The sequence below is a fragment of the Eutrigla gurnardus genome (assembly GCF_963514095.1).
Source record: "Eutrigla gurnardus genome assembly, chromosome: 12".
NCBI lineage: Eukaryota > Metazoa > Chordata > Actinopteri > Perciformes > Triglidae > Eutrigla > Eutrigla gurnardus.
Window position 1 is genome coordinate 16,051,734 of NC_139926.1, and position 15,370 is coordinate 16,067,103.

The 15,370-nt window shown below is 42.6% G+C and overlaps 3 protein-coding genes across 3 annotated transcripts in view; 1 reads left to right on the plus strand and 2 right to left on the minus strand.

Annotated features, from left to right (window-relative positions):
* tmtops2b (teleost multiple tissue opsin 2b) overlaps window positions 1-15,370 on the minus strand; it is a 206,600-nt gene that overhangs the window by 109,353 nt on the left and 81,877 nt on the right. The window lies entirely within an intron of this gene.
* Window positions 40-3,308, minus strand: LOC311021747 (uncharacterized protein). The gene is made up of 6 exons (XM_084022517.1): window positions 3,170-3,308; window positions 1,400-2,482; window positions 1,146-1,228; window positions 891-1,031; window positions 647-761; window positions 40-314 (listed from the first exon to the last, which is right to left on the minus strand). The coding sequence occupies exons 1-6, from the start codon at window positions 3,204-3,206 to the stop codon at window positions 247-249; spliced, it is 1,527 nt and encodes a 508-aa protein (XP_083878643.1). The 5' UTR covers window positions 3,207-3,308; the 3' UTR covers window positions 40-246.
* Window positions 6,909-13,983, plus strand: jam2b (junctional adhesion molecule 2b). Its single transcript, XM_084023729.1, has 10 exons — window positions 6,909-7,001; window positions 9,470-9,535; window positions 10,128-10,238; window positions 10,351-10,500; window positions 11,285-11,466; window positions 11,547-11,655; window positions 11,746-11,853; window positions 13,025-13,043; window positions 13,145-13,193; window positions 13,337-13,983. The coding sequence occupies exons 1-10, from the start codon at window positions 6,950-6,952 to the stop codon at window positions 13,373-13,375; spliced, it is 885 nt and encodes a 294-aa protein (XP_083879855.1). The 5' UTR covers window positions 6,909-6,949; the 3' UTR covers window positions 13,376-13,983.

Consider the following 15,370-nt stretch of genomic DNA (forward strand, 5'->3'; position numbering starts at 1 on the left):
TCATAAGCTTCACAACAAGCCCAGTAATAAATAGCATGTTTTCTTTATTTACAGAATATAAGCTTGTTACCAAAAACAAAATGACCATAACCAACCAAAAACCATACTGGAATATAATGTACAACTTGTTGAGAACTTCTGATTTTCTAGCTGATTGTTCTTTAAGTCATTGTCCGTTAGTCAAAGGAACAAACTACATCAAATGAGACAAAGAAAGAGATATGAAAGGAGCTCACTGTCCTTTCACTAATAAGGGTGGGAGCAGATGAAAGCCTGACGTTCCCAGCATGCCGAGTTGTTAAACTTCCCATTTTCTGAAAGACAAACAACCAGCAGATCAGAAACGCAGGGGCACAGTGGTCGATATCCATCTTTGGTGTTACATTAACCCCCCTAAGACCTGAGCTCTTTTTGGTATGCATTTTTTATTTCTCTTTGCTATTTGTGCTTATTGGGACCTGATAAAAACTAAGCATCTTCTTTTCACATGATGTAGTTTTTGTAAGTGTCCTCGAGCCCTGTTAAGTATTATGGTATAGACAACCCAAAATGTGATGCCCACACATGTGGACGCCAGGTCTTAAGAGGTCAAAGTATCTTTGTCCCTTCAATTCCGCTACAACAACAGCAGGGAGTGGACTCCTACCATGTGCCAGCACTTCCACACAGACATCAGAATCTGCTGTGATTCCCATTGGCTTCCCTGACAGCCAATCAGCATAGCTCCAGTGGGATCCATCCAACCAGATAAAGCGACCCGTCTGATAACACATTAATTGATTGATTATTCACATACTCACACATTAAATGAAACGAACCCTTCTCAAGATGTGAATATTTGAGGCTAAATCGCTATTAAGAGATGTATGACCCCGACTGAGCATACACACCTCCAAATATCGTAATCCTCCGATCCAGGTGCCTGTATGGCCTCCGCTTTGCTGCAGCATCATTTTCAGCAACTCCCGGTGGATGTGTGTGTTGGTGATGGAGGCCAGGTGGCCCCCAGCGAACTGTTCCTGGCAGAAGAACTGTATTGAAACAGAGGGGCCAGTGAGACTGGGATTATGCACGGCTCCGTGTTGCTATTCAAGACTTTAAAAAGATTCCATCAGGAGATAGCGGAGGACATAATAATATAATACCTCGGCATCTGCAGCACTCTTTGGCCCTTTGAAAAACTGATAACACTTCCCCTCGAGTGTCACACCAGGACAATGGCTCCACCCTGTGGCCAAAAGGTGGACTTACAGCATTTTCAACCTTCTTGTTAAAGGATATGTTCACATTTTTTCCCACAAATCTTTTTAAAAAGAACTTGCATGCACCTATGAAACACTGTAATCATTCCTCTTGTCCACACTGTATGTGTGTATACAAACGCTTGCATATGCTTTACCTTGCTTGTCTTGATTTGGGGATAATCTTCTTTCTTCAAGGTTTTGAACCTGAACTCCTCCATTAAGCACAGCACTGTCTCCCATCTCCTCAAAGAGCTCCTCCTCTCTAACAAACCTCCCTGGTTCATCCACCATCAAATAGTCCACCATGCCAGCCTCTTCCTTTGGGTGATACTCCTCTAAAGATGGCATCTGCTGCCCCATCATGTCCAATGATAGCCTTTCTTCCATGATAGTGGTGTCTGGCATGACCTGCTGATGTAAAAAGGCCTCTTCTTCTTGTTCTCCTGACAGCTCCATGTTGTCATCATCCAGTGGCTCCAGCTCCATGATTGGTTCTCCATCTAAAACATTGTCCCTCTCCTTCATAAGCCCCTCTTCCTCCCCCTTCCTCTTCTCCTCCAGCAGAGGTTGAATGACAGGACCTTTCCTTAAAGACTTTTCCACTTCTGACAGCTCCATGTTGTCATCATCCAGTGGCTCCAGCTCCATGATTGGTTCTCCATCTAAAACACTGTCATTCTCCCTCATAAGCTCCCCCTCCTCCTCCTCCTCCTCCTCCTCCCCTGGTAGATGTTGACGGACAGGACTTTGATTCTGAAATGTCGCCCTCACAGACATATATTCCACTTCTGACAGCTCATCATTCAGTGGCTCCAGCTCCATGTTTGTCTCCCCCACCACTTCATATTTCCCCTCCATGTCAATGTGCCTCTCTTCAATCTCCCGACCTGTTGCCATCTCTGCCTCGAGGCTCATTTGCACCTGAAACTCCTCTTTAACATCTGGCTCCACCTTAACCTCCGATGCCACCTCAACTTCTGACTCTGCTTTAACATCTGGTCTAAACATTTGCTCCTTCTTCATTACTTCGTCCTCTGGCTCCTCTCTAACCTGGGGCTTCACTTTGATCTCTAGCTCAGCCGTACTCTGCTCCATGTCTAGCCTGACTTGTGGTGCAGGATCTTCCACTACATGACCCTGAACAGGAACCCAGTCTCCCACCAGAGGGCTCTGCTTTTCATCAGTCAACACAGGGTTTTGTGCCACACCTGGGGCAAATGGTGGCATTCCCAGAGCCACTGTAAAGAGAATACAAACAATGAAATTAGATAGATTCCCTTGGATGGATAAGACAATAGGCCTTTACCCCTGAGACTAAGAGACACACAAAACAGCTGTTTCATTTAGTAGTTGTGTTTAAGTTGAGTTTTTGTAGTGAGTTTGCATTTTGTTTTTTTCTTTTTGCAGTAATTTGATTGACTTTTTTAGCAAGAAATCTCACAAAGAGTCACTTCAAGGCTGTGCCCCCCCTGAACGTTCTTGTCTCTGGACCTGTGCCAGGTAGGACCTTTAGTTATCCATCCATGCCTACACCAATTTTGTATAAAGCAGGAACAACTTGAATCAGTTTTTGTGGAATATTGCATGAATAAGCAATTATTTCTAGTTTTATTTCTGGCCAAAACGATTGAAGTATGAATGAATTAATGTGCCGTGTGAGGATTTCCATTGTTAATCCTGAACAGCAACACATGACAGATAAGACATGATCAGATAAACACGGTGTTGATAATTAACTAGACTTTCTTAAACGATGTGACAAAGCTTGTAAACCAACCCACAGTTGGATATGTTTTAAATTCACAGCAGATAAGTTATTGATATTTTGTTCAGAATAAAAGTAAAATGTTCTGTGATTTGGAATCTAAATGCCACATTTCTAAGACACAATAAAAGGGAAGTGGAACTCAGTCTCAATCTCTTACCTGCTAGGCTCAGTGAGAACAATGCCAGCGTCTTCATCTTGTTGAGTAAGTCTGTATTTAGGATTGTTTACCTACAATTTGCTGTCAAATTTGCCTTAAAGTTATTCGCACTCTTCTTTTTGCGACTGCTATTTATCTGCGTTTGGCTAATCATTACGAAGACTATTAGTCCTCCCCCTTTTATTCTACTTTCTGTCAGTAAGTCATAAAACAGGACGTTCCTGTTACCTTATCTTGGCAAAGGCACATTTTCTTTTCCCTGTTGTTTCCTCTTGGCATGCAGGAGAGATGAAAGTTCACATCTTCAGTAAATGTAAAACTTCAAGGCTCTTCTGAAGAAGTAAACAACGTTCCTGAAAACGATAAACAGACTCTCAGTATAGAGATATTAAAGTGAATCTGTATTTTCACTGTACATTCATCTGTTTTAGTGCAACATACTGACTGTATAGATTAGCACACTCACATACTCTTGGTCTGGACTCATTCCTGCCATCCAGCCGTCCTCCCCTCACTCTGCCTTCCTTTAGTATTTCACACCTAAAGGCTGAGTCCTGATTTCAGGTCTCCCTTGTTGTTCATTACAGATTTTTTCAGATTTATAACTGATGCCTGAGCACAACCTGCCCCGAGGTAGGTTTATAGAGGGGTTGTACTAATTGTCTGGTAGGGAATTGGGTGGTAACATAGGCTGTTGTATAGTCCAAGAGCCCTCGAATTGTGCATGCTGACGCAAAGCTTACTGGAACCCTTAAATAGTGCAGGATCATCATAAATAACCGTCCCTGTTGCAGAACAGGACAAACCAGAATCAGCTTTTTGTACCCCTGTTTGGCCTTTTTAAGGTTCAGAGGACGCTGATTCGATGCCCAATGCTGACATATAAGTTCTAGCTGCTGATCGAGAGGATGTTCGTCAAAGAGTGCCGTCGTTCCCTTTTGCTTGATTTCTAGTCTGGATGAGAACCTCAGTCTCCTGGACCTGGTTTTGGGGTGCCAGCAGGAAGGTTTGAATGCAACAGGGGGTACTGTACTTTGACACATCTTCAGGGACCTCAAGGCTTCTATGATCGCCTGAGCCAATGCCAACCATTAATCCTCCATTCATTATAGAGGTGGATGCCATGATGGATTGGACCGACATCAAGATCCTCAGACATTTAAGATGTGCCAAAAAGAAGGGCTGCAGAGCACAGCTGGGGGGCTGAGCTGCGATACTGTCCAGAATGCAGAAACCAGAACGTCCAGGCGACACACGGCGTAGTGGGACCACAGGGGCGTCAGCTGCATTTGATATGTGAGGGGGTCCTGTTTTTTGGGTCTGGGGTTCCTCCCCCAGAAAATTTGGGAATTAAGTAGATGTAATTACCCTCATTCTGGTGCATTTTAACATGTTTTTAGAAGATGTGTCTTCCATATCTAATGTCTCCTGTTCCTAGAAATGAAAATGAGAATTGAATAGGCCTATCATTGTTATACTGACATTTTATAATCCCTTTGCAATAGTAGTTTACAACTGACTACAGAATCAAAACAAACTTTTGCACAGTTTATATCACATAGTGGCATATACTCATGATGGCCTAATTATTAAGTGAGTGAATACTGAGTGCATCGTTAATTTACACAAGGCTTTTCTTTTCAGCTACTTAAATTATCCACGCCACCCGTTTCTTTCTCATCTCCACCACCTTTTTTCGTTTCAACATGTTTTCGTTTTCTCTGTGTAACTTCAGAGGGAAGTCAGTGACGGCTGAGAGTCAGGCTGAGCCAATCAGGTTGAACAAAATTGGATCAGTCCAAGTTGGGAGGTGCCGTACCCCCCCCCCCCCCCCCAATTGACAGCTTTGTAAACTGCGGATGTGTTAAACGGCAGTGTTGCGGCTGAGGTTATTGCTGTTGGTATTCTCTTACTGATGAAGTGGAACGGATTTGATCGTAAAGCAATGAAAAGAGTGCTGGACAAATTAGACCCGTCATCCACTAATATTTAAATGGCAAATGTGGGGGGGGGGGTCCAAACACTTTTTTTAAAAGGTGGGGGGGGGGGGGGTCCCGACCCCCCCCTCAATATATGGTGGTGGGACCAGCACCCTGAGGAGCCCCACTGCCAGAGACAAACTGACCATCTTTTCTTTGTGTTTTATAAGGATCGCACGCCAAGTTTCATACACTTCATTATTAGTTTGCAGTGAGTGTGTGTGTGTGTGTGTGTGAAAGAGAGAGAGAGAGAGCGAGAGAGAGAGAGAGAGAGAGAGAGAGAGAGAGAGAGAGAGAGAGAGAGAGAGTGAGAGTGTGTAATCACTGTTTTACCAAGTAGGCCCCACCAATGCCGATGCCCTTTAAATATTTTTTACAACAATAATAGTTCCCATTTAAAATAGTATTTTATCAGTCGATGTATTTAAAATAAAGGAGTGTTCTTTGATTGGCTCAGTTGTCCTTGTCTTTAAATGTTGGACTGTTTGTTTAAACTTATTTTTTTTTAAATATTGTATTCTTGGGAGGACTCATGATCTCTACCTTGTGTTGACTGCCAGTTGTATAACTGATTGAATCTGTGCAGTCTAAAGGTAATAGCTGAATTGTTTGGTTCATGTTAGCTTCACTATCTGGGGATAGTATGTATGTAAACTGGGTTTGTGTAACGTTAGCCGTGTGGTCATGGATGTGTGTGTAACGTGACATCGCCGCGTCCTGCTCGCAGCAAAGCAGCTGGGATTGCTGATTGTGAACAGGTGCTGCAGCAGAGATTTTGTGACTTTGTGTTTCTCCCGTGTGCACACGTGTCGGCGTGGATGGCCCCCCGAGTGTGTCTTTGTATGTGTGCATGTGGCCACAAATGTAAGCATGTGTGTGCATTAACCAGAATGAGCGACAATGAGCCGTTGTGTGGTGCTGGTGGTGGTGAGAAACCTAATAGCCAAGGACACAGTAGCTCAGCCAGCAGCTGTCCCGTCTCTGCACCTCCCATTACACCCACAGCTCCGACCATGGTGGTTTCTGTCCTTTTAAATGATGGATTACATGCCCTTTAACATGTGATGGCAGCACAAACAGCTTTGTGAGTGTAATGCATTCACTTGAGGGAAGAAAAGGCCCTGTTTTTCCTGAATGATAGACTACTTCAACGACTATTTGTGTCTTTAGGCCTAATATGTTGTTGTTTGTCGACTAGTCACCTTCAGAGGTGAAGCCCATCCTAATCTGCCGAACACTGCATGTTACTGCAGGCTCGCTTGGACCAATATGGCGTGCTTCAAAAGAGATGATGCGTCTGAAATGCATCAATGTTACGTGGTGAGACTATAAAGCATCTAACTAATATCGCACCTCAATTGCACTCACATCAGTCTCTGTGCAGGAATAAACTGTTTAAAACAGGGCATATTTGCTCCCCTGAAATCAAGCTATCAGAGCTTCTTGCAGGATTTGGAGTGAAGTTTTCCCCCCATGAATCTTTTCTATAATAATCTTGCTAATTCAGATACAATTTGGATTTATTTTCAAGGGAACAGACTATTTTCCAAAATAAAACGAGCTCATATTTCCCGTGCTTGTTCTCTGCCTGCAGCAGTGGGTGTCCCTGAACGTCTCAGGGCAGCAGCAGCAGCAGCAGCAGCTCCCCCCCCCCCCACGTGCGCGCTCCCCGTCAGTTGTCCAGGAGACGCAAGGGTGCGCGCGCGCTGCAGATGCAACTTGAAGAAGTTTGGAGTAAAACCCCAGAGTCTGAAACACACACACAGGCCTCAGGACGGATCTGAACTCGCTCCGACTAACAATGATCACCATGAAAATGTTGGCGCTGCCGCTTCTCATCACTTTCATGCACAGTGAGTTTTTTTAATGGTTTTACAAACTTTATTCAACATTTTGCAAAAGTTACGTTTTCAGATGAATAATTTGGGTTTTCAAAACAATATTTGTGGCCCGATTTATAACGTGAACACGCACGTGTAACTTGTAGTCTATTTCCGCAGTTTGTGGTGTGTTTTTAATAGGATGCTCCTTTATTCTCCATCATTTTAAAAAGGGATTCTGTCGTCTCGTATTGCACTTAAAATGTTGGCTTGTCAGAAAAATATAGTAACGTTTTAAAAAAAACGATTTAAATATTTAGTATTTTAATTATTTAGCAAAAGGAGGAATTTATGGACTGTAGAAAAATACTGGTGTGGGTGGATGTGGGGAGTTCATCCTCATGTCATTTAAATAAACAGACCGTCCACAGTGTTTTATTTACACCCTGCTCTTGCCAAATGTGGCATCATCCTCACCTCATCTTTATACAACTCAATTCACCTTCAATAAGAAATAATGGGAAAAAAGAGCATAAGATACCATAACCCTCTAAATGGACCTTAATATGGAATCATCTTGAATAAACAAATAATCTGCAAAGGAAAAATTAAAAGATTAAAAAACAAAATAAACTATGATCTCCCATTCTTCCTAATAGTTGTTTACAGCCACTCAGAAATGCAGGAATTTTAAATGAGAATTTTGAATAAGTGACTATTTAATTCAAGAAAGTGCTTTGATAAGAGAGAAGTTTTTAAGATTTATATTGCGACACAACTCCTTGTTCCAACATGAAGCAGACTTCTGGGTTTGTTGTGAGTTTGTGCGACCGACGTTGTGCTCGCCGGGAGGAGGACGTGTGATGTGTTCAAGACGTCCGAGGCTGAGATTGTGCAGGGAGTGGCTGTGGTTGGGTTCCATGTTTACGTTGAACCGGCTCTTGATGCCGTCTGAACTAGAGATCCACAGGGTGATGAAACGCATGACGTGGCCCCGTGGAGGAGTTTGCCATCCCAGCAGTTTTCAGTTTAAAGATGACCCCCGACTGACCCTGTTGTTTATGGACTGAGATGAAAACCACCACTTGCTATCTGGATAAAATGCGTCTGAAGTTGCTGTGGGATTTCTAAGGGGCAGAGGCTGCTCCCCAAACAAAATGCCTTATGTTTATAATTGTTTTGATCTTCCCTTGTATTTATTCATGAGGGACAAATTTCCTCAGAGATGAAAAACATCCTTATCTTCAATTAAGTACTGCTGCAGAAATGTTTTGTTAGTATCCACTCAATGGTAAAGGCATGACGGCCAATTTAAAACTGATTTCAACTTCTTTACTAGACTCTGAAATGTATTAAAGTATAAAGTAAAAAGTATCCTGAAGGACATTTCTACTGGCTGATTTTTTTGCAAGGCTGAATCTTGCGTCAAGAGAAAGAAAAATGGATAATTCCCATCAAATGCATTAAATTAAAGTAACATACCTGTTTTGAAAATGTAAGGTGTAATATATAAGTTTAAATGAAGAAAGTAAAAAGTGGTAAAGACTCCAGAAAATTCCACTTAAGTACAGTATTTGTACTTAAGTGCACCTCTGCATAATTGTTTTGTGTTTAATACAGTAGGTTACACTGAGTTCATGGTCACATTTGAGTCGTGTTGTTAAAATCGGCTTTAGGTTTTAGGTTGGGCTCAGGGTTCAGGGTTAAACGTTCAATCAGAGCCTCACATGTGTGTAGGACACACATCGCTGGGCTTGTGTGTGCTGTGCCAGCTGAGGAGGGTAATGTTACTGTCACAAAGAGCTGCTTTGTCCGCGCAGGGAAAGCATGCGTGTGTATGACACACGCACACACACACACACACACACACACACACACACACACACACACACGGTACTACTGAAGTACTGCTCCCAAATGTTCTCTCTGTAGATGCCAAACAAGATGCATGCATCAATATTTCTCAAGTACAAGATTCTCCATTGAGAATTTCTTCCATCATAATAAGCAGGAATTCAAGCTCTATATATATGTGTATGTGTATGTGTGTGTGTGTTGAAGGGGATAGTCCCCTAAAAGAGGTTATCAGGTCGGGATGAAGCAGCTTGTCAGAGAGTCATCCATCACCTGCATTCCTGTACGCCACCTCTCCTGGCACCGTCGGGACGTAGCTGAACACAATATATGACTCGTTCATGTGTGCGTCCACACAAAAAGAAAGCAGATAAGCACATATTCTGTTGTGGGAAATGAATGTTGTACTTTTCTACACATGGTGCATGTTGGGCCGTGACTCAATCTCATGGGCTTTTTCTTTTATCATCCTGTTTCCACGTCTGGGTTTCTGGTCTCTGCAAAAAGCTCCAACACATTCTGAAACCACGAGATATATTTAGCACGTCAAATGCAGCGAGATTGCAATTATTGCTCGAGACAATAATGAGAGACTGGGAGAGATGATGATGTTTTACAAGAACTGATGGATCCTCTCACCCCTGCAGGTCCCGTGTGCCTCTCGGTGACGGTAAGCAGCAGTAAACCCGGAGTGGAGGTCCACGAGCACACCGGTGAGACTCTCGTTTATTTACTTTCAAGTGTTTAATGTGCCTGAAGTTTTAGGTCTTTTTTAGATTCACCTTGAATAAAGAGCAACATAACTCCCTGTGTTAGGATAAAAAAACATCTTCTGATTAGAAAAATGGGGGTAAATATGACTCATATGATATCTGAACTGTAATATCAGATGAGTAATGAGGGAGTAGCAGTCGAGGAATTCATATAAATGACATGAATGTGTGCATTTAGGAACACTTTGATAGTAAAGATGAGATAGGAAGTGAGATATTACATGTGATATCAATCAAATCCACAGAAAAACTAATGCAAAACACATATAATTACAACTAAAAGACCCTTGTCTGCTTTAATGAGTAAAACAAATCAGTTCATCCTCATGGAAAATCAACTAAGATAACAGCCGATGTCTCATTTCATGCTTCAAAAAGGTGTAGAAATGAATACAACACAGGGAATTAATACAGTACTTAATGCTGATCACTTTCCATGAGCTCCGAGTTGAGACTAATTGAAATTACCTGCGGATTGAAACGGAAGTATGTACTGTACTCGTAGGAAGTCATGTTTCTGCTGTGTTTTTAGATGCTGTGCTCTCCTGCGAGTTCAGGACCGAGAAAGATCAGAACCCTCGAATCGAGTGGAAGAAGAAAGGGAAGGGGGTGAAGTTTGTGTACTTTAATCACAAATTAACCGGTGAGTGATGGACACTTACTGTGTGAAATTGATGCTGGCTGATTTTTTTGCTGCCTTTTCTTTTCCATTATGTTTTATCATAATTACACTTTTTTGATTCATTCCGCTACAGAGTCTTATGCGGGGCGGGCGAAGGTGGAGGGAGCGACGCTGACGATACACTCGGTCACTCAGAGAGACTCGGGGGAATACCGCTGTGAGGTGACGGCCAGCGAGGACCACGTCAACCTGGGAGAAGCTCTCGTCACCCTCAATGTGCTCGGTAGGACAGGTTTTAGTGTAATATGTACATCTGCACATATTAGGGTGAACGTCTATGTATTGGTGTGAGACAAATGGATAGAAAACTACATTTATAAGCTCTAGCAGTTTGACAGTATCTGGTTAGCCACACTTGATTGGAAACAGTTATGCAATCACTCAAGCAATCACGTTAAACAAGAGAGATCTTGACATGAAAGTAGTTATTTTGGAAGAGATAATTGAATGGAATGGAATTGTACTGAATGACCACGGGGACACCTCCATTAAAACTCAATTTCACAGACATGAATCAAGGCCCACATGCTGCTTTCAAAGGAAACTCATGAAGTTGTCTCCTTGACACAATCACTTACCTCACTGGGCTTAGCGCGGATATGCAGGTTTTTATTTTTTATGAATGTCAGCCCTGTAAAAGACAGGTGGCTCCGGCTCCCAGTTAGTGGAAACAAGGATGGATGTCCTTGGATGTTTTAAAATGCATGGTAATATTTTGTATTCCTGAAAAGAATCTGTTGTAGTTAGTAGTACGGCCTCTAATCTTTAATCATTTTTGCAATAATGAAGTTATGTCACATAAATGGTAATGTAAATCAGCCGAGTATTTTCAATCCAGTCACATTTTGGTAAATCGATTGCAGAAATCGGTGCTTTAATGCAACAAATTAATCGTTACGCACCTCTAACATCAACATCCGACAAGTCAAAGTGGGACAAAAGATGAAAATCCTATATTTTTGTATGTGTTTCACTGTGACTGGAGCTGGTTTCCTCCCCTCACTCAGTGCCTCCTCACATCCCGTCCTGCGAGGTGCCGAGCTCCGTGTTCGTGGGCTCCGGCCTTGAGCTCCTCTGTAAGGACAAACTCAGCGTGCCTCCCGCCACCTACCGCTGGTACAAAGACAACAGCGCTCTGACGGTCTCAGCGGGAACGCCGTACAGCGTCGACACCAGCAGGGGCACGCTGGTGAGTACACGCCGCTATTTGACGACTTGGGAGAGAGGATCTCTTTATATCAACTCCCACCTTGTCTTTGTCTGGAGCAGAAGTTTCCTAGTGTGACCAAGATGGACGCAGGCATGTACCGCTGCGAGTCCTCCAACAACGTGGGGGCGCCCAAGAGCTGTGTGGCCCAACAACTGAAAGTGATTGAATGTAAGTGTTAAAAAAAAAAATCATCTCTTTAGAGTTTACATGTCTCACTCCACTCAATAGAGACTGAGGAAATCCTCTCTTTCCATCTAGATCCTTTGTATATGACGATTCTGATAGCAGGCGCTTCAGCTTTTGTGACGCTGACGCTTCTCTGCTGCATCTGTGTGTGTGTCTGCCGATACCGAGGCTGCTGCAAGAGTGAGTATCCTGATGCAATCATCGCTTTTATGTCAGCCGTTTGCATTCATAATACATTCATGAATACATTTGAATCAGGTGCAACTTAGGAAACAAGTTAAACTTCTAGTTAATTTTGCACCTGTGAAAACATAATTGTCTTTGGGGATTACAGGCGTGTCAGCAGTAACACATGTTTTTACTCAAAGTAGCCATCCAGGTGTTTTTTTTTAGCAGCAACTGGATGTTTTTGACACAATTGTAATCTTCCACGCAAAAGTCTTGAATTTAGGAAATCAGGTTTGTGTACAGACGTATAAATACCAAAATGTAAAAATGTAGGTGTGCAAATAAAGGTTTCACAATCAAAAACTTATAGTGCAAAATGCACTCAACTCACAGAAAATTATCAAGAACACTTTCCCTTTGGTTTTAGGGAATGTATCGGTTTCTCACTGAAGTGAAAAGATGAATAAAGATATTATAAATAAAAAAATAAATGAATTGTCTTCTAAGCTCACCACCAAACAGCAGACAGACCACATTAGAGACTATGGACATAGTGGATCATTTAGGAGTCTAGAAGACAGATATTTCTCTCATGAGAGCTACAAGAGAGTGAATATTATATATATAATATATATATATATAATATTATATTTGTTAAGGGGCTGCACGGTGGTGTAGTGGGTAGCACTCTCGCCTCACAGCAAGAGGGTCCTGGGTTCGATTCCCGGGTCGGCCCGGGTTCCTTCTGTGTGGAGTTTGCATGTTCTCCCCGTGTAAGCGTGGGTTCTCTCCGGGTTCTCCGGCTTCCTCCCACAGTCCAAAGACATGCAGGATGGGGATAGGTTCATTGGTGACTCTAAATTGCCCGTAGGTGTGAATGTGAGTGTGAATGGTTGTTTGTCTCTACATGTCTCCCTGTGATAGACTGGCGTCCTGTCCAGGGTGTACCCTGCCTTCGCCCAATGACAGCTGGGATCGGCTCCAGCCCCCCCGTGACCCTAAATACAGGATAAGCGGTAGAAAATGGATGGATGGATATTTGTTATGCAGAAACAAGGGAACTCGACGTATTAATTCCTCTCCACTATTGCTAGAAGGTTAAGAAACAAATGTGCAAAGACTTTGGCAAGTGTGATAGTGATCATGACATTAACTTTCCTTCTCTGTCGTTTCTTTTGAACAGAGGACAAGAAGACAAAAAGGTGAGGGTTCCTCGTGTCGGCCTGCAGCTGTGTGTTATTTTGTTATTGTGTAATTGGCTGGTAACAAGCTCAGACTGAACCGCCACCCTTTTGTCTTTCAGCATCAAGTCCTACAACCCTCCTCCTCCTCCTCCTCCTCCCATCCGCAATGTGAGTGATCAAAGGGATCCCTATCGTGTCCGGGCTCGTTTCGCTCACTGGGTCGCCATTAAATACGGTCAAGTTGCTGATAAGGCTGGTCCCCGGCCAATTAAAGGAAATGGTTCATTGTACGTCTTTCTGCTCTCCCACAGATCAAGCACTACAAACAAACTCACTCCTTCATGATCTGAGGGTGACACGCTCTTCCGGTCTGACGTCAGGAAAGTTACTTCCAGTCTGACTGTTGGCGACTACTCGCCGGATCTACAGGTATTACGCGAAAAGTTACAGAAGATTTCACCAACACTGCTGACTAAACTTTCCTCCTTTCGTATCGTTTTGAAACTCTCAGTCCGGTGAAGCCCGGGGTTTCGCTCAGCTCTTTCTAGTGCTGTTACTTTTTAAAATATTTTCCGACTCATCTCAGTCTTTTGGAGCAAATTCAGCTCTTCAGTATATTTTTATAAGCTCTCTTGCGCCACCTACAGGCGAGTAACTGTTATTCATCTACGCTGATTATGATAAATGCTGTATAGATTGTTTCCTTCTTATTGCCTTTCAAACATATTTAGAGGGTTTTATATGAGGTTGTTATTATTTTTGTCTTTTTCATTTTTGTTGTATATTTTAAAAAAACACATGTTTGTGCGTTGATGTCGTGATTGCTGAATCTTTGGTTGTGTACATTTTAATAATGTGAATTGAGCAACAGATGAACAGGTGTCTGCACACACTGAACGGTGCTTTTTTAAGCATTTTTTAAATCTGACACTCTTTTAATGAGTTCCTCTCTTGTTCAATAAAGAAAGATGAAACAAAAGTAGCCTCGCACATGGGAGTTTATTGGCTTATTGGTGGTACGAAACCAGGCAGAGGGAGTAGGAATGTGTTGATATTTATATGTAAATGACTGTCCGCAAGAAGAAAATACATTATTAGGATACAAGGCCTCGTTTGTGTAGCATCCTTAACGTTTCACAGGTTGTTTTTTTTATCCTTTGATACAAAAAATGTAGTTCTTCCCTTGACCAGACAAACACTTTAATGGCTGTGATGAACATTTCATTCTGTGACCACTAGATGGCAGCACACCACAGACTGTATCTGTTCACACTGTACCAGCTCAGACTACAGGCCTCCAGCTACACGATGCCAGCCGTGATCCATCCTTTGTCTATGAACAGTGGCACCATTGTCCTCCTTTTGTTCTCGTGGTTCTCCTTATTGTGCCATCCATAAATTACACGTCTGGAAAAATATCCTGCAGCTTCAACTTCCGCACGTTTTTTTTAAAGAAGATGCACCATCTGTGAAATGTGCTCACGATTTGAAGTCTAGACTCACGATCATGTTGACGACACACATTTTGCATATCGTTACACACCATGCACAAGCCAGATGTAACTGCTACGATGCGGACAGTGTCAGGAAACCAGCAACAGATCTATTCTGGTAGGCTCCACAGTCATAACCCTCTCCAATGATTATATGAAGTAGCTCATATTGATCTGCTAATATGGCCGTTTGGGAGACGAACCACTCTGGCTGCAAAGAAAGCACATCAGTGGAGCTCTAAAATATGCAAATGTTCTCCCACAGCCTGTGTGAAAAGTGTACCCTCAAAGGGAAACGGTTGCTTTAAGCAGAGTGACAATGCTATTTGAATTTGTGGAATGCCTTTTAGGAGGTATTCATGACGAGGCCCGAGTCCAAGAGAAATCACTTATTCCTTTCTCGCTACTCTATTTTGGGGTTTTTCTGTGTTAAGTACCATATAATGTGTAGTTGGCAAGAAAAAGAAAGAAAGACAAGATGAAATATAGCCAACCTTTGGGACATTTTCATCCGGCACACATTGTGCAGACAACTGTTTCCCTCTTTACTCAAGGCGTGAGTGTAACCCTGGATTAAACACTGCTGCAGTCTTTATCCGGTGTGTAGGGTATAATCATGGAGGCACCACCACAAATACACTCAGGCTCATGGGCGACAGTTTTGTACACCTCCAAATAATATTCAAGAATACATAATACACATTCAGTCTGTAGGTCTCTCCTAAACCTGTTGCCTTTATGTGTTTGCATCGTGTCAGCCAACGATACAATACTTAATTAGTATTCTAAGATCCTTAGTAGCCATACCGCGTTGTAGAAACACTGTTAAAGTACTTGAGTAAATGTACTCTG

Bases quoted from the DNA above. Each gene is read 5' to 3' on its own strand.
- jam2b (XM_084023729.1), top strand. From the start codon at position 6,950: ATGATCACCATGAAAATGTTGGCGCTGCCGCTTCTCATCACTTTCATG. The intron at 9,536-10,127 runs GTGAGACTCTCG...CTGTGTTTTTAG, and splicing joins GGAGGTCCACGAGCACACCG to ATGCTGTGCTCTCCTGCGAG. The intron at 13,194-13,336 runs GTGAGTGATCAA...GCTCTCCCACAG, and splicing joins CTCCTCCTCCCATCCGCAAT to ATCAAGCACTACAAACAAAC.
- LOC311021747 (XM_084022517.1), bottom strand. From the start codon at position 3,206: ATGAAGACGCTGGCATTGTTCTCACTGAGCCTAGCAG. The intron at 1,229-1,399 runs GTAAAGCATATG...TTTTGGCCACAG, and splicing joins CCCAAATCAAGACAAGCAAG to GGTGGAGCCATTGTCCTGGT. The intron at 762-890 runs GTGTGTATGCTC...ATGTGTTATCAG, and splicing joins GAGGATTACGATATTTGGAG to ACGGGTCGCTTTATCTGGTT.